Source organism: Amphiura filiformis, chromosome 16 (genome assembly GCF_039555335.1).
Source record: "Amphiura filiformis chromosome 16, Afil_fr2py, whole genome shotgun sequence".
Lineage (NCBI taxonomy): Eukaryota > Metazoa > Echinodermata > Ophiuroidea > Amphilepidida > Amphiuridae > Amphiura > Amphiura filiformis.
This window is the reverse complement of record NC_092643.1, coordinates 33,297,369-33,316,312: the sequence shown is the minus strand read 5'-3', so window position 1 is coordinate 33,316,312 and position 18,944 is coordinate 33,297,369. Positions and strand designations below refer to the sequence as shown.

Below are 18,944 nucleotides of genomic sequence, written 5' to 3'. Positions count from 1 at the left end.
TGATTACTCAACACTTGTATGTATATGGATGTATGCACTGACTGCAGTTGAATTGGAGTTCCCCTTTAGTCAGTCTCTTCTGTGTTTACAAACTGCACTCATATCATTGACCAATTCAGGAAGTTCACTTCAGGAAGGCCCAGCCAATCATAGTAAAACAGGTGACAGGCAATTGCATTTGATGATTATTACTCACAGATGTCATTTTCTTGAACTTTCCATGGCCTAAGAAGTTGGCCTGGATTAAGACTTTTTCCCATGTTTACTATACATATGTAGAAGAATGTAAATTTCGAAATAAAGCTACCAATTGACTACAATTGACAGCAAACTAAGTAATCTACATGTAGTAGCTAATTTGATGGTAGTATGTACAGGTCCTTTCTGTCTGAAATTGTACCAAATAATGTGAATTTGTTGTGAATGGGCATATGTTTGCATTATCCAATGGTGTGATCACACCGGGGTGGAGAAAAGACAAAAGAAAAATCAAAGAAAGGGAAGTAAAAATATTGACTGCTTCATATTTGAGGCAGTAATTTACAAACAAAATTTCATCACTTCATTATAATGAAATAAAAAATGAGAGGGTCACACAAAAGAGGTCAAGTTGTTGTTTCCATTACTTCAACAAGGGCAAAAAAACACTTACTTTGCTAAGAAAAAAAGTAGTAAAATAAAAAGACTTGTACTCACCGTAGCCTCATGGCAAACACCGCACTTGACGACATGCTGATGCAGACGTCCCTCTAAGTTGATCATCGACTGACACACGCGACAGTTGATCATAGGCACCCCACCCTGGGGGCTTGTGGTGGGTGAGTAGGGAGGGGGCTGCTCACCGGGTAGGATTGGAGGGGGTATGCTGCCAAGCGGCGGTGGTGGTAAATCTGTGAAGGAATAAACATAGATTGGATTATACAGGTTAACATTTGTGTCATAATACTCCATTTTCGTAATAAGAAGGGGGGTTTGATATTCTACAGGAAAAGAGGGTAAGTTACACAGGAAATGATAGCAGAGTGTGTCATTCCAATAAAAAATTTTTGTCTCCAGAAATTTTTGCACAATAAATATTTACTGCTAAGTGCTCTAGGGTCATGGAATAATAATTATTTGGTTAGGGGTACCTGATCGAACAAAGCTCAGACCCTCATCCCAAAATATTATTTGGCCTCTAGAAGAATTATAGAATAAAAAAGTTGGTGGAGATTCCATTTATTTAGAAAAATATCATCTTATTTTCTTGTCCCCATATGCATATAAACTGTAATTCTGCAGTGAAACCGACTAGCCCATCATTTGTGGATCAACAGTTGGAGTCGCCATTTATTAGAAGTAACTTCTTTATAACACAATTTTGTCAAATGATGGGGCACTAACTAATAGTGTTCCAGACAGTGATGGACAGAGGATGCATCGCTTATCATGCAAAATAAGTAAATAAATTTTAATGATTTTGCTGCAAAACTTTTTCGAGCGGCAGGGAATCGTAACCAATTTAATTAATTTCCTATGGTCGAAATAATTACATTTAAATTGCACTCAGTATGCATACATCAAGTGAAAATTATTACAGGGAAAAATATCAAAATTGTGGACTCGTGGAGTGAAAAAATGTACAAGTGAAAATTTTCAATTTCACAGCCACTGATAACTATTTTTTCCTGAATGCAATGCTAGACATGATTGGGATTTAGCTGCCATGGAAACAATGTATTATTTGACTCTCACAGCAATATGATTTGTTTTGTTGCATAAACAAATAAACAAGGAAGTAGTAAAAAACATGATTAAAATGAAATGTGATTCTTCTAAAAGCTCATTATCAACACAGTTTCTTCAGTCAAGTTTTATTTTTGCAGTAAGTTTTTATTTCAGTTTTTATTCTCTGTACTTTTCACAACTTTTATTTCATTTTTCAGTTCTTTTGTTTCATTTTTCTTTTGTTACTTTTGTTTTAAATTTAGATAAAAAAAAAGGCAAGCATAAATTAGCCATCCACCATTGTCAAACCAGAAGTCTAATCCATGGATTTTTAAATAGGCCAGTTTGCCACTTTTAAAACTGGACCTTTGTGTATTCAAATGCTTGTAACTTCACTTCTTGAGGTCACTTTAGATTCAATGGGTGGAGTGTCATGATGTGCAGGATTAGATAGTGCATCTAGTCTACAGTGTTGGAATTAGTGTAAATGTTTTGCATATCTAGCAAAAAAATGCTATGCAAAATATGTTTGTATAGCATTTTCACAGTTTTGTGTAGCATTTTTTACAGCTTAATTCAGTATCGAAGTTACGTAATGTTACTATGTCAACGAGATCACGCACTTGAGTAGTGAACCACGATCGAAACAATCACCACGTAAAGTATATGGCACTCGAAGGCATACCAAAATAGCGTGATCCGGTAACCAAGGGAATTACGTAACCACTTCGATGGTGAATAGGCAGTGTTCGATTTACCTGGATTCGCATCGCAAAATGCGAGTCATTTTCTACAAACTGCTACTCAACTACACAGACCAGTAGCAAAAAATGCGATCCAAAAAAATTGGGGAAAATGCCTACTTGCACCGTGAACCACGCTGATATACCATCATTTGCAAGTTACCATTTGTCAAAGTCAAAATGTCTCCATAAATTCCATTTCCAAGAAAATCATCCACAAAAATATGACCCAAAAGTCCCCAAATCGTGATGTTTACGCCATTAAACGAAATACAGTATCCTCCCTTATATGCAAATTTTATGCAAATGACATGTTGTGTTACATACTTCCATGTATTACCAGATAACAAAAAACATGCATATTCATTTATGACATCACAGAAGTAGCACCAATCACAAACAGCAAAGCCTTACTGTCTTTACCAAGCAACTGAAAAAAACACCCCAAGCACTGTCTACCAATAAGAAAATGGAACTGGAATTTCTTGCGAATTTAAGCAAAAAAAAGACTTAAAGCTCGTGAAGAAAGACTCGCAATGAAGGAAAAGGAAGTTAAAAAGAAGACCACTGCAACTATCACCCAAAATAAGAAACCTGCTCATGACTATAATCATCCCATAACCAAAGTGAACACTACTAGAAGTGATGCTACAGCCAAGATGGTTTCAGATGTGCAACCTAACCCGAAAACACCTTCCACATCTACCAGCAAAAATGACGCCCAGCAGAAAATACTCCTTGAAGTAGAGGAGAAGAGACTGAAATCATGGGAAAGAAAACTCTCCCACAGAGAAAAGGAGATTGAAAAGAAAACTGCTGACATCACCGATAGAAATAAACAAGTCTCTCATATTCAGTCCTACATATGTCAGCTTGAGGAGAAAATAAGAAAGGCTGAGGAAAACGAACGCCTGTACAAACTCAGACTTGCTGCGCAAACTGTAGAACAACCTGAGCTTCAGGACCAAAGCGTTAATCATACGGAACAGAAAACCACCTACTCAAGGCCTGAGGTAGATTCGCTCACATATCTCAGCCAAAGAGTTAACAACTTGGAGTTTGAACTACTAAAACAGAGAGTGATCAAACTTGAAGGTATGGCTAACGCAAACATTTGTCAATGCCAAACTGCATGTACTCATCAAATGCAATTGCACTGTGACAGTGGATACCCCCCAACAACTATACCAAGCACTAATAGCAGGATAACTCATGCTAGTAGCAATAGAAATGATAGTTCCAGGCATGTTGTCAAACAAGCACCAGGTGTGAATGAAAGTGGAACTTCAGTGGACCCTTATGCTGTGAGCCAACGCTATCATGAGCTGCCTTCTAACTGCTACCCAAGTGATCATCTGATTGACTCAGCACGTATACCCGCTGCAGAATGTTTCTCACACATTACCAACACAAGTAATAAAACCAGTCCAAGCACTGATGCAAATAATACTGTCAACGGACTGAAAGTGTGCCAATTAGCATCATCAACCAGTTACAAACTACCCACCCATGAAGAACTTCAACTTCTTGCACAGAAATTACTGCGCAGATGTCGTGCAAGAATAGCTACTGAACAACAGCAAAAATATGACCAACCTTCTAGCTCCATCCTTCCAACCAGCAAGATGATGAACCTACATGGAAATAACATGTCTCAAACCTCTGATAATAATGACCTTCTGGCTACAATGCCCAGACCAGTAAGCGGCATAGACGCCAACCCCAATGCCATACAAAGGCTAGAGACAAAGCGGCAAGTCACCGAGTCATTCAGCGTTGCGAAATAACCAGCAGAATTACATCCTGAATTCCTTTCAGCCTGCTCATGACAGCACAAATCAGAATAAGCACCCTACGACTTCTTTTTTTTTCTTTCTTTCGTATTTTATTCCCTGTACTTGGGTTTGATGGGGAAAAAACATACAAAATAAACCATCAAACCCTACACACATAAACAAGCAAGATACATACATGTAATCAGTAAAGCACTTTATAATATAAAGGAAACAAACTTTAACTATAGACTGTATTCATAAAATGTAATTACAAATCAAGAGTTTCATAATTCATACAACATACAATGTACATGTACCTTGCAACAAAATAACACAACACATGACAAAAAGCCCAAAAATAATTTTTTTAAATGTACAGTTCCTGAATTAATAAAATAAAGGGTTACAGCTCCAAAATCAAATTATCAAAGGCTCCCATTTTTTTTGTGTGCTTAGCAAACTTATTATTTCTAACAGCAATAAACCTCTCTGACTTCTCAAAAGTTTTGACCCACGATGTAACCACCAAAATGCTCAAAGGCTTTTCCTCGACCCGCACCTATAAATGTAGCGCTTGGCCAAAAGAATAATTAAATTTTGAAACAATCAAATTCCTCGTTAAGCAAACCAAAACAAACTATTTTGAAAGTAAGGTTTATGAAAAGATGAAGATCATTTTTATCCAGGAAATAATTTCCTTCCAGAAAAGGTTGGAGAAATTGCAATCCCACATCAGATGTTTAGTGGTTTCAATACTTGTCTTGCAAAAACTGCACAAATTTGTTTCTTTTAATCCTATCTTGTAAAGAAAATTGTTTGTCGCTAAAATATTATGAATAAATCTAAATTGAAAATATCTTGTGTATGTGTCGATACTGCTAGTAAAAGCCATAGTATATATCTCATTCCAATTTTCAATAGGTACTGGTACAACAAAATCATTTACCCTGGCATTCCAGAATGCCTGTGATGTGGGGCATGCCTGCTGTCTTAGCTTTTCATATGCAAATTTGCAAACTCTTTGTGTATTCCAAAGTTCAGTCAACAGACAGTCACTCATCTCATTATCATTCATTGAAAAAACCTTGCACTGTGCATTCTGGATGCTCCTAATTATACCATAATACTGAATAAAGTTACACTTCACATTGGGATGCTTTTTTAAAACCCTCAAAAGTCATAAATTGATTATTTTCAATTAAATCTGATAACAAGTTCACACCATCTAAACTCCAACTACGGTAATAAACACACTTCGGTTCACCTTAATTTTAGAATTAAACCAAATAACTTTGTTTGTAACATCATATTCTGCACGCAATTTAAACCAGCCTTCCAAAATATTTTTCAAAAGTCATTACTTGTGTGACATTTAAAATCAGAAATCTTAGATGGCTCGCACTGCCATAACCAGTTACTTGTTCCGGACCCACCAATTTTGTCAAGTTCTCTAGCAAAAAGTAATTTCCACTTGCCATTATTATCTGGGTTCATGAACCTTTTAACCCAAGATATTTTAACTGCCTCTTTAAAAAGAAATATATTAGTCATGTTCAAACCACCATCTTCAATTTTATTATACATTGTTTCTCTTTTAATCTTATCTTGTTTACCATTCCAAATAAATTTAAAAAATAGTTTCTCAACTCTCTTAAGAAAAGCATCAGGGGGGTTAGATAACACTGAAAGAAGGTAAGTAAGCTGGGACATTGCAAGCGACTTAATAATGGCAACTTTGCCAATTGGGGTGAGACCCTTTGTGACCAAATATTCAAAACTGTGTTCATTTTATGCAATTGACTTTCATAGTTTAAATTAAACATCTCTTGTTTATCCAAAGAAATATTCACACCAAGAAATTTTATTGGGCCTTTGGTCCAAGTAAATTTTGTGCCAGGAATCAAGATATCGTCTTCATTCTTTGAAGAACCAATTTTTAAAATGGACGATTTTGAATAATTAACAACCAAACCGGAAATTTTGCCAAATTTTTGATGGTCTCCACTGAACTCAGAAGGAGTTTTCAGATCCGTCCAAAATTAAGGTAGTATCATCTGCGAATTGGGTTAATTTGACAGAAATAGAATCCTTAACTTCAATCCCTTTTATATTATCATTTTTACGAATGGCAATTGCAAGAATTTCTGCACAAAGAATAAAAACATAACAACTCAAGGGACATCCTTGACGCAGACCACGTGTTAATTCAGAATATGGTGAAACAAAACCCTTATTAATAACACAGCTTTGAATATTTTTATAAAAAAGAGAAATCCATTTTTTCAAACTCTCACCAAACCCAAACATGTTAATACATTTTTCAACAAAATTCCACTCCAACTTATCATATGCCTTTTCAAAATCTAAAAATAAGAGTAGGCCTGGAATATTTTTAATATCAGCATAATCAATCATATCTAACACCAGCCTGATATTCTCACCTATGTACCTATTTGCTAAAAAGCCTGTCTGATCATTAGAGATTACAGAAGGAAGTACTTTCTTCAACCTATTTGCAATTGTTTTGGTTGCTATTTTATAGTCTACATTGAGAAGACTAATCGGCCTCCAATTTTTTTTTGATCATGATTTTTACCCTCTTTAGGAATTAATGAGATGACTCCTCTACACTGCTCATCAGTCATACATCCCTTTTCAAAACAGTAATTGAAACAGTTAACGACAATTTGGCCGATGTCATTCCAAAAATACTTAAAGAATTCAATTGGAAAACCATTAGAGCCTGGGCTCTTACCATTCTGCATATCATTCAACACTTCAGAACATTCATGCAGAGAAAGAATACCTTCACATAAATTACACTGGTCATCACTGATTTTAGGAATGTCCTCAGGCTGTATTCCCAACTCTAAGATACCTGTATCAATATAGTTTTCATCCTCACACTCTGTCGAGAACAGGTTTGAATAAAATTTTTTTAATTCATCAAGAATGTTTTTATCATCCATAATAATGGAACCATCATCCAACACAATTTTTTCGACAGATTTCCTCTTAACACGTGATTTTTCAAGATTGAAAAAGAACTTGAACTTTTCTCACCATATTCAATACAATCTGCTTTACTTCTGACCATTGCACCTTTAACTCTTTCTTCGTAGATGAATTCCAGGTTATGTTTCTTGGTCTCAATTTTATTTCTAAGATCAACACTTGGATTATTAACATATGCATGCTCAAGATCATTTATTTCACCTTCAAGACTTTTTTCAGCTTGATTCATATTTTTGTACTTCTGACTTGCATATTTAATTGTTTCACCTCTAATAACACATTTCATAGTTTCCCATAGAATATCAGGACATGCCTCTGAATTGTTTGAACAAATATCCTTAATTACGCATGTATCAAATTAGTATACTCAGTGTCCTGTAAGAGGGAGGTGTTAAACTTCCACATTCCTTTACTATGATTGCTTTCGTTACCATATAAAGAAAGCGTAACCAAAGAATGATCTGATCTTAGACCATGTTGAATCCCAGAATCTTTAACTTTATTCTTTAAACCTGTACTAATCAGGAAAAATCCAATCTACACATGATAGGTGGTTGGTGATTTGATTTCCAAGTAAACATCATCTTACCAGGGTTATTCAAACGCCAGATATCAACCAGATCCCTTTTGGCCATACACTTGTGAATCTCTTCTTGAGATTTAAAATTTGTTTGTTTGCGACCACCTTTCTTATCAAAAGCCACATTTAAAACAAGATTAAAATCACCGGCATAAATTATATTGTCACAACAAAAATTATCAAGTTCATTGTCCACTTCTCTGTAAAAAAGCGGCAAGTCTCTATTTGGCCCATAAACAGTGACCAATGTATATATAACATCAAAATTTTTAACATCCACAATTATATAACGCCCATCTTGGTCGACAAGTTTTTTATAATGTCACAGTCATAATTTTCATCAAATAAAATGGCAATACCTCTGCTATTTGAAGTTCCATGACTCCATATTGATGTGCCTTTCCATTGTGCACTCCACGCATTAACATCAAAACGAGTGCTATGCGTTTCTTGCAAAAAGTAAACATTAAGTTTTTTGTTCTTCAGCCACGAAAACACAGTGGAACGTTTCTTACCATCTCTTAAGCCTTTGGCATTGTATGTACAAAATCTTAGATTAATCATGAAAAAATTCAGAAAATATTTTAAATAAACATATATCAGGTAACGATTTTTAATCTTGAAATTTTTTGGGTTGACAAAAAAACAAAAAACACACAGATAAGGATTCTTAAACAGAAGTTTGCAAAACATACCAAACAAAAAAACAAATTAATGCAGGCTTAAGATGGTAAAAACACCCATGAAACCACAGTTAACTGTTTGTAAACAAAGTCAAATCCTGTGTTTTCCTAAAGTTTACCTTTCTGCATGCATGCAGTATTTATCCGGATAGTCCGAATCATATTGGAAACAATTACTCAATGTTCTTTGCATTTATCCGCCTTACGGATCCATCTGGTTCTATTACTTTGAGCGACGATGGGTAATTTACAAAGGCCTTTCTAGCTGGATTCTCCTCCAAAGTTTTCTCGAAGTTTCCACAACTTGGCACGCTCAATGTGCAGCGTGGGGGTGACGTCTTCCGTAATCACAAGTTTACGCTGAGCCTCGCCATCGGGATAAGGATTAGTTTTTAACAGATTAGCAGCCTTAATCACTTTCTGTCTCACAGTAAAGGCGTGGAATGCCACATGAATTGGCCTGGGATTGGCTCTGGGGCCGTAAGATGCGTTGGGGTTCTATGAGCTCTTTCTATATCATTATCATCCAGGTCAAGTTCAAGGTGCGTAGCAATAATCGTCTTAATAAGTTCAGCACATTTATTATTACCTTGTTCAACGCCTTCAGGCACGTTTATGAATACCAGATTGTTCCTCCTTGCTCTGTTAGCCAAATCCTCGAGTTGTGATTCCAGCTTGTCATAGTCTTTCTTGTCTACCTTCCCATCAGTCAAGTCCTTAATAGAAGCATCAGCTTCTTCTAATCCTTCTTCTAATTCCGCCACCTTGGACTTAACTTCGTGAATATCCTTCTCCATATCCATTAGCCGCTTATTGATTGTGTCAAGTATCTCGAGCTTCTCAAGTTTTTTCATAATTATATCGAGTTGTTCTTTCGTGAGTCGCCATGCCGTATCTTTCACTGCACACCGGAGACTCGTTACTTGTTACGGTTTCCGAATTCGCAAACTCTTCACCTGTGCTGGATCGACTTGATGAATGTCTTTTGTGTTTCTTTCCGGATTTTCGCCCGTTCGACATGTTTTATAGTTTCTTTAGAAGCTCGAGACACTTATGCAGATATATATCCAACAATTAGACTACATTTCCACCGTATTCCATTAAAAAAGACGAAAAATAAGACCGGACGTCTCCAGAACACGTCTTGCTACCGCTGATGCATGCTGGGTCTTTTGCGAAATAACCAGCAGAATTACATCCTGAATTCCTTTCAGCCTGCTCATGACAGCACAAATCAGAATAAGCACCCTACGACTTCTGCAATGAATAGTACTAGAGTTAACAAAGATGCTGAACCAATGAGCAAAGATATCATGAAGCGTGAAGCCTATAGTCGGAGTATAAGAACGAATCGACCAAGATTCCTGTCTGATGTAAAACCAACCTGGCATGGAAATGGGACCGGCCGGAGAATATCAAGATGCCAACGGTAGGGAACATGCGGACTCTTATAGACAAGCAAGAAACCGAGCCTCTACCAGCAAACATGCTCATGGAAGAATGAACAATATGAACCTAAGTAGTAGAACTCTCAGTCAACCTACAGCAGGATGTACTCCTGCAACTGGCGCAATTCCTAAAAAGCCTTTTTTAGGAATGGGCAGAGCCTCCCAGGTAACACCATGGCACCAAAACTACCATTGCAGAATGTAAAAGACATCCAAATCATCACCTTCAATGTAAATAACATCAATGCCAACACCATCGCCGTACAAGACATCCTGAAGGTAACATATATCCTTGCTATACAGGAGCATTGGTTGTTTAATTTCGAGCAGCAGAAGCTACATGAACTCGATGCAAATTTCAGAGCTGCAGCGAAATCTGTTGACGATGATAACCCAATATCCCCCTTCCAAAAACCATGTGGATACGGAGGCGTGGCCTTCTTTTGGAGGATTGAGCTGGATGGCAATACTAGACTGCTGCCCGATGGTGGTAACAGGTTGATTTGCATTGAACTTAGCACCAGTACTGTGACCTACTGTCTCATAAATGCCTACCTTCCTTGCAGAGGGAAAAGCTATGCTGATGATGATTACCAGTCTGTCCTAGATGAAATTAGCGAAATCTACAACAAGTATAGCGACACACATGCTATTGTAATGATGGGTGATCTCAACGCATCACTGACTAGAGTGCCACCTAATTCCAGAGATAACCTTCTTAAGAAGTTCTGCCACAATCATAACGTATCTACTGAGGTACCTGCTATGGACACCTTTTTCCATGTCAATGGAACTGATGTCTCTCAAATTGACTACCTTCTAATTGCCAAGGAGCACCAAAGCCTTCTTCAGATCAATGCGAACGTACCAAATGATGCCAACTGTAACAACGTATCTGATCATGAACCAGTGCATGCTACACTAAAGTACAGCTGCAACAAAGCGACTTTGACCAACTCCTCATCACAGCGCAATCGTAAAATCAACAGATATTCAGCTCCCAGAATTGACTGGACCAAGGTGGATAAGGACAAATATAACGAAATTATGACCACCAACAGTGCCCAGATTGATCTGCGAATTGAGACTCATGAAGACCTCAGGCGTCTGATAAACTCTCTCACCAATAATATGACTAAGGCCTTCCAAGACAGTCTTACAAAACCACCTAGTAAGCACAAGAAGTCTGGGAAAGGACTCAAGGTTTGGAATACAAGAATTGGGAAACTTGTGAAGGACTGCAAAATGATGCACCATTATTGGAAGGAAGAGGGGAGACCCCTACTCAAAACACATCCTATAGTCACTGCGAGAAAAGAAATCAAAAGAGAGCTTAGATCCGAAATACGAAGATCCAATAGAGCTATCAAAGAGCAGCACTATTCTGATATCATGGAGGCTGATACTAATGACACCAAGCTATTCCACAAACTTGTCAAAATGCAAAGAGCTGAGAAAGCAGCTCCAACTAGTCTGCTAAAAATAGATGGTGAAGAACTAACCGAGCCTGATGATATCTGTGACGGGTTCAGGAAGCACTTTAGCCAACTTGCAGTCTCCAAAGATGATGCAAACTTCAACAACAACTTCAAAGAAACTTCAAAGTTCAAGGTGTCATTGATCGAAAGTGAAGCCCGTGGCAGTAAGCAAAAGATTAAACCAATAACACCTGGAGAAATCCAAAACTTATTGCAACGTTCAAAATGGTAAATCCAAGATTGCTTTGGCATAACAGCTGAACATCTAAAACATGCCGGACCTAGTGTCCTCAAAGTACTTGCAAGCATTATCAATTATATGCTGGATACAACCTTTGTCCCCGACTACCTACTGAATGGAGTGTTGACACCTATCCCTAAGAAGAAAAAGACAAAACACTTGCTGATAACTACCGTGGCATTACAGTAACACCAATTATGGGAAAGCTCATGGAGAAAACCTGGCTGAAGAGAGCAAATCCAATCTTAGCTCCCAAGCAGAACTGTATGCAATGTGGCTTTACACAAGGCTGCTCACCCTCGAATGCTGCAATGCTGTTAACCGAGTCCATTAATGAAGCACTTGACCGCTCTATACAACTTTCCTCGACGTAAGCAAAGCGTTCGATGTGGTAGACCATGAGATTCTTCTCGACGAACTCTATGAAGCCGGTGCTGACGGAGATTTATGGCTGACCTTTAAACAGTTATACTCAAATCCAGTGACCTCTGTCAAATGGAACGGATTCATTTCTGACAGCTTCAAAATTCAGCAAGGTGTCAGACAAGGAGGCGTATCATCTGCTCCTATCTACAAAGTGTTTACCAATAGACTCCTCGACCAACTGTATGAACAGCACAGGGGTCATCAGATCGGCACAGTCAACATTCCTGCCCCCACATGTGCAGATGACATGGTGGTACTGTCTTACTCTCTCACTGATGCACAAGTTGCGCTAGACCTAGTCAACAATTATGCTGACGATCACCGATATAAAATAAATGCATCCAAGAGTGCTACAATCTCCTTCAATGTGAATGTGCAGGCTGACCTAGAAATAGACAGTGAAGTTATCCCTTACAATGATGAAACGGCCCATCTAGGAATTTGCCGGAATACTAGTAACACTCTTGATGTTGATGCCAGAGTCCAACTGGCTAGAAGAACTATGTATGCATTAATGGGTGCGGGGCTCCATGGAAGGAATGGCCTTGCACCACATATATCTCACCACATCTGGTCAACTTATGCCCTACCTAGAATGTTGTACGGTCTTGATGCCATTTGCTACAAGCAGGCCGATATCGACAAACTTGAGAAGTTTCAGCGTAAGATACTACGGCAACTTCAATTTTTGCCAAAGTCACCAGCCCCTGCGAATGCTGCCGTCTATGGCCTACTAGGTGCAAAACCAGTCGAAGCCTGTGTTGATGCTGCCATTCTTTCACTTTTTGGAAGCATTGCTAGAGATATGAGCTGCACTGAAAGAGAACTCGCTATCAGGCAACTTGCTGTTAAATCATTCAACAGCAGGTCATGGTTTATGAAGGTGAGGAAAGTGCTTAACAAGTATCATTTACCATCAATCTATGATGTCATTGCTAACCCCCAAGAAAAAACAAGTGGACTTCTCAAACCAGTGGAGCTATCAGTGCTGTTTGGAATGAAAACATGCAAAGTGAAGCACAGATGAAATCATCTCTTAACCATATTAACACTAGCAACTTTCAAATAGGCCACCCACACCAAGTATGGACAGCTCTTTCCACTAACCCCGTGAGGCGACTCATGCCAGCATCAAAGCCAGACTGCTTACCAATACATATGTGCTCCAGTGCAACAGAGCTAAGTTCAACCAGTACAAGACCAATGACACTTGTCTGATGTGTGAGATAGAACCCAAGACAGATGTCACTTTCTTATCAGATGCACCGAACTCAACCAACAGAGATCTTACTACATGAAACTGCTTAAGCACGAGCTGCTCATGATCTGCTCTCAAAGTGAAGTTGACACAGTCTTCAGCAACCAGAATCTTCTGCTCCAGCTCATTCTGGACTGCTCCCATCAAGTTATTAGAAGGGCCATGACTTCAGAGTTTCAACTTGCTGAAATTGTGGAACCTATTAGCAGGAAGCTGTGCTTCAAGCGCCCACAGACAACGTAGCATGCTCTTGGAGAACCTGTCTAAACCTTAGTGTTCTTATATGCATCGTATTTAAAGTCTGGAGACCTATGTTTCCTGACACCCAATTTGACCCTTTGTGTATTCTAATGTTTGCTGAACTTATATTTCTATGTATGTTTTATCATGTTTACATGAATAAGGTTCATTGTATATTTCTATGCCATGTACTGACTCATATTTATATTTATTTAATTGTGGTTCCTGTGTTTATTCATGCACCCCAGCACGTTATATGGTATTTATTGTATCCCCTAAAGTGTGCCAGTGTTTGTACTATTGTGCTTTTTGCATAATCCCAATGACATACATGTTGTATTGCAGTTAGGCATCCACAATAATGCATGCCCCTTGCAAGGGCTCTCACAAACTCACATTTTTGCATGACCCTAATCAGATGCTCAATATTATCATACATGTAAACTCATACTCCGTTGCATCTGCATTATTGCTCCTCACCTGAACTTTCCCTTGCCTGGAGGTGTGCAGTGAGCCTAACAATTGAATGTTTATTGGTGGTGGTCGGTGAACTGTGGTGAAACCAGTGACAATTGTTAATTGTTGTTCTACATGTAACTTTTTACGCTATATCAGCGGTGCGCCTGAACAAAAGGCGGGATCTCCCATACAGGATACAGGATACAGGATACAGTAGCAATGTTTATATTATATGGGTGTATAGTTCAGTGGTGAGACGGAAATATCGTGTGTCCTTGGTGACAATCTTCCAAAACTACACAAGATTTTTAGGATTTCATAGATTCCTCACATTATTTTAATGCTTCAGCTAGCAAATAAGTGAGTTTCCTCTACTCAAAAATGTAGGACTTCTCTTGATTACTGAAGGAAAATTTGCGTTTAGAAAGGGCACATGATAATCAGCTTAGGAAGTTTAGGTGCCGAATTTTGAACCACATTCGGTCTGCAATTGCAATTGCATAACGTTGCCCGGGACGTTGCCTCTCTACTATGTTAACCGGCGCATTATATGGTAAAGTTTCACATCATCTAGTAAATTTCCTTCCAAATGACAAAATTACCCAGTAATATTAAGCTTAACAAATGTTACAGTTTTCCATGCATGGGTGTGGTATGTAAATTATTGTTGCAATTTCAAAACATCAGATCCATGGATGGGAAGGGCAATGTAACTAGAATAAGGTGGATTTTCCCAGAAGGTGAGGTCTTTCTCTTTTCCAATAGGGGCCTAAAGATGGTATCCATGCAGTGCTTGATTTTTGTCTATTTGTTTAAGCATTGAGTACCGGGATTGAGTAATCTGTGAGAAGACAAGAAAATACAAAAAATCGATAAAATATGGTGAAAACAAACTGCTACTCAAAATTTTGGAATTGCTACTCAAATCTGAAAGTGAGTAGCAATTTTTGCTACAAAAAAATAGATGAAAATCGAACACTGTGAATAGGCCTACATTTTTCCACCCTTTTCCCCAATTTTCTATATCACCTTTCCGAAGGCTTTTGCACCTTGTTCAATCGCAAAATGACTGGCCGATGTGCAAGAACAAAATCGGCATTCGGCGCCCGGTACACCACAGCTATTGCCGACTATTAAATGTAGTTTCACTTCCACTGTTTTGCACCATTCAATTCCATGTCAAAGTGTCAAAAATCATCAGAAAACAATCAACCCTACAGCGATCGTTTAAACACAAAACTTACGGTACTAAAATGATGCATTATAATTCCGTAGTTTGTATTCAATGATGAATCGTATAAGATATTAAGGCTCTCAACTAACGGGTAATTATGTACTCGGGTACCCGATTGAATTTTCGGGCGGGAATCCGGGTACCCGAAAATACAAAAAAAAAAAAAATTTTATATTTTTTTCAAAGTTTTCAGCGACTTTGGAGAACCACTGGACCTACCGTATTGTTTGTAATTTTTCAAAATGGGGGGGCATTTATTTATTGGAAGTGAATTTTCAGTGAAAAAAACTTTAAAATCGGGCTAAATTTCCCGATGGTGCTCCTGTAGAAAGGAGGGATTAACGAGTATGGAGTAGGCCTGGCATTTTCGGTAATTTTTGCACGCTGCATTCAGCGCAAGTTATTTATTTTTTTCGGTTTTGTAGTGTCCCTGGACCTAGACCTAAATGCTAGGATCATTCATGATTGACCATGTTTTTTAAAAAAATTTCGGGCACCCAGGCAGGGTATTTCCTGCCCGGGTAATGTAATCTCGGGCCGGTACCTGCGAGCCCGCCCGAAAATGCCAGCCTTAGTATGGAGTAATGACATTTTCGTGGTAAATACAACATAATTACACCCATAAGTGCATCATCAAGCAAGAATCTGATGAAATTAGTGAATAATTAGTAAGGTTGGGACTGAGTCCCGTGAATTCAAGTCCCGCCTGGGTAGCCTAGTACCGGGCAGGAAATTCCATGCCGGGTACCAAATTCCAAAAAAAAAAAAAATTAAAATTCAATGCATTTTGATATACAGGGTGTAACAATAAAATTTATACAATTGCATTTTGACTTCTCATGAAAAAACTAAAAGAGTTATGGCACAAATGTTATATGCAATACAATCAGTAATATCTTGGCTAAAGGAAGATGTTTAGTTGGTTTCTTTACTAGCTTGGATTCAAAAGTAGTGTTCGATTAATTAAATCGTCCAGAAAACGTGTTGGGCCACATTTGCCATGTTTGCGCATATCAAGTTTGAACCGCGTAGATATGCTTATCGTGCATTAAACATCAAACACCTGACACAAAAGAATTATAAGTGGTGTTTCTTCATATAATTAACATGAACCTAATAATCATATTATGATATTTCTTTAAAATATATAAATGAAGTCATGAAGTTTCTTTCAAAATATCTTATAAATAAAGTAATTTCTCATATCCCTGAGATATCATTGGTAAAACTGAGAACAGTTTTTGCATCCGTAAGTACAAAACAATAAAATTTTGAAATTAAGTTCAGCTGGGCTTCTAGCTGTTCTGGGGCGACCACTATTGCCAGCATTTCTGTTAACAAATTCTACATACTTCTCATAGTTATATGTAATTGTATGCCTTAATGGAAGACGTGAGTTTGGAAAATGAGCTATTTAAACAATCTTATGGTTTCTGCTTGACTCCATGTGCTACCGAAGAATGTCACAACCATAAAAACACGCACTTCCAACGTAAATTGGGGTTGAAGTTGTTGAGCTGCAGCCACGATTTCTAGTAAATGAAGTTGTTATGTCAGTGCTTAGTTTCAAAAACTCAAGGAGATATTCTATTATGTAATCATTTCTACCACTTCGAATACCCCATTGTTTAAAACTACCTATTAGCATCGTCCAACTGGGCCATGGTTCAACTCTATTCAGTCACTTTTGTAACACTTAGACAAAAGTGGCCCAAGCTGTTTTAAGACTAGGTTACACACTTGGCCATATCTTCACTTGTATATCGTCGATTTTATTGGAACAAAGCTTAGCTGGTGGCTAAAGAAATTATCTTGATAGCCATATAAATAATCAAACCAAAAAATAAGCGGCATACTTGTGTCATTCTATTTTCAAAATTGTACACATTTTATTGTTACACCCTGTAGAGTATGACATGAATACAAAATATAAATTTTCATATTAAAAACACAAAACATCATGCAATTTTTTTTTCAGATCAACCATGAATGATCCTGGCATTTAGGTCTAGGTCCATGGACACTACAAAGCCGAGAAAATAAATAACTTTTGACATTGGGGCGGAGAAAATTAGAAGCAGTGTTGTAGGTCTCGGTCTCGAGACCATCTCGAGACCTGGTTTTGCAGGTCTCGGGTCTCGATGTCAAGGTCTCGGTCTCGGACCTCAAAAGTCTCGGTCTCGGACCTCAAAAGTCTTGGTCTCGGACGTTTTTTAGTTCGAGACCTGTCGAGACCTGAAGAAAAAGATTTGACTTTCTGTTGTTGATCATTACTTTTTCCTTACCCTAAATTTCAATGAATGTTGAAGAAATTGTTAAGAATAAAGATGCAGAAATCATTTTTATGATACTGACATGTATGAGGTTAGGGATTTAACAATATGTGGAGTTATAAATGACTCAAAAGTGAGCATGTTCGGATGTGAGCTTTAAATTTTATTTCATAATCAAAAATGCTAATACTTCCGCCGCCACTCTGATTAAGCTGGGGTGGGGTACTCAGTACAAATGGCCATATGGGGGACGTGCTGCAAACATGGGTAGCAATTTCAGCCTTTTGGTATATCAATAACCTCCTTTTTTCTAGACCAAATTTGGTATTTGGATGGGCCCTTTTTTTTCAAAATTTTCGCGGAAAATAGCTCAATTTTGCCTCCACTATAGCCAACATTTTTGAAATTTTCACAAAATTTGGAGGAAAAATTAAGACACATTTTGTTAAATTTGGGTCCATTTTCTTGAAAAATTGGTACATTGATGGGTCTCCTTTCAAATTCCCAGCTGCACACCCCTACCCAAACCAAACTTGAGTATCCCCCAGGATTAAACCAAGGTCTCGGTCTCGGTCTTGGTCTTGGAACTTAGAGGTCTCGGTCTCGGAAGGGGTGGTCTTGGTCTCGGAAGGTTTGGTCTCGGTCTCGATCTCGGACGGTAACGTGTAGCGGTGTTTCGGTACACCGAAAAAAACCGGTGCTATTGAAGCACCCACTCGACGGTGGATCAAAGCGTTATACACCGTGTACACGAAAATTTTGATGGTTTGGTAGACACCAAACTAAGTTTAATAACACCGTCCCCATCGGTGGTTTTTGATGTTTATGTTTAATACGATGTTTTTAAAATTGAGTTCTTACTTGGAATTACACTTGAGTATCGCTAAGTTTCTCAAAAGTAAGTTAAACACCGTCGCCCATCGGCGGTTTTTGATGTTTTTAAAAGAGAGTTCTTACCCCGGGTTCTTACTTGGAATCACTCTTGAGATCGCTAAATTTCTCAAAGCGTCCGACAAGACCGTGTATTCATGCACGGCAATCGATTTTGTGTTGATTATGAGCTGTTTACAATTACAAAGCATTATTATAATACAGGCAGCGTTCAGTGGCATGTCCGGGGGGGCCGGGGCTTTGGGTGCTGTAGCTCCCCGCACTTTGTTAAAAATCATGTAAAATCAGCCGTTTTAAGCCATTAAGCCCCCTGCTGCATAACTCTGAAAGCCCCTCTGAGCCCCCCGCATGAAAAGATCCTGGACACGCGCGGTGGCATCCATCACACGATGGGCGATTACATCCTACAACTCTCTAGAATCGCCCTGGTATAAAATGAACCACGAGAGCAAAAAAAAACAACACCAAAAAGTGACACACTCAAAAAGATTCA

At 38.2% G+C, this 18,944-nt stretch overlaps 1 protein-coding gene across 1 annotated transcript in view; it reads right to left on the bottom strand.

Annotated features, from left to right (window-relative positions):
- Nucleotides 1-18,944, bottom strand: part of LOC140135890 (type 1 phosphatidylinositol 4,5-bisphosphate 4-phosphatase-like) — a 30,471-nt gene that overhangs the window by 7,250 nt on the left and 4,277 nt on the right. Inside the window, exon 2 of the mRNA XM_072157553.1 lies at nt 697-890. Coding sequence (XP_072013654.1) covers nt 697-890 — 194 coding nt within the window. The remainder of the gene's footprint in view (nt 1-696; nt 891-18,944) is intronic.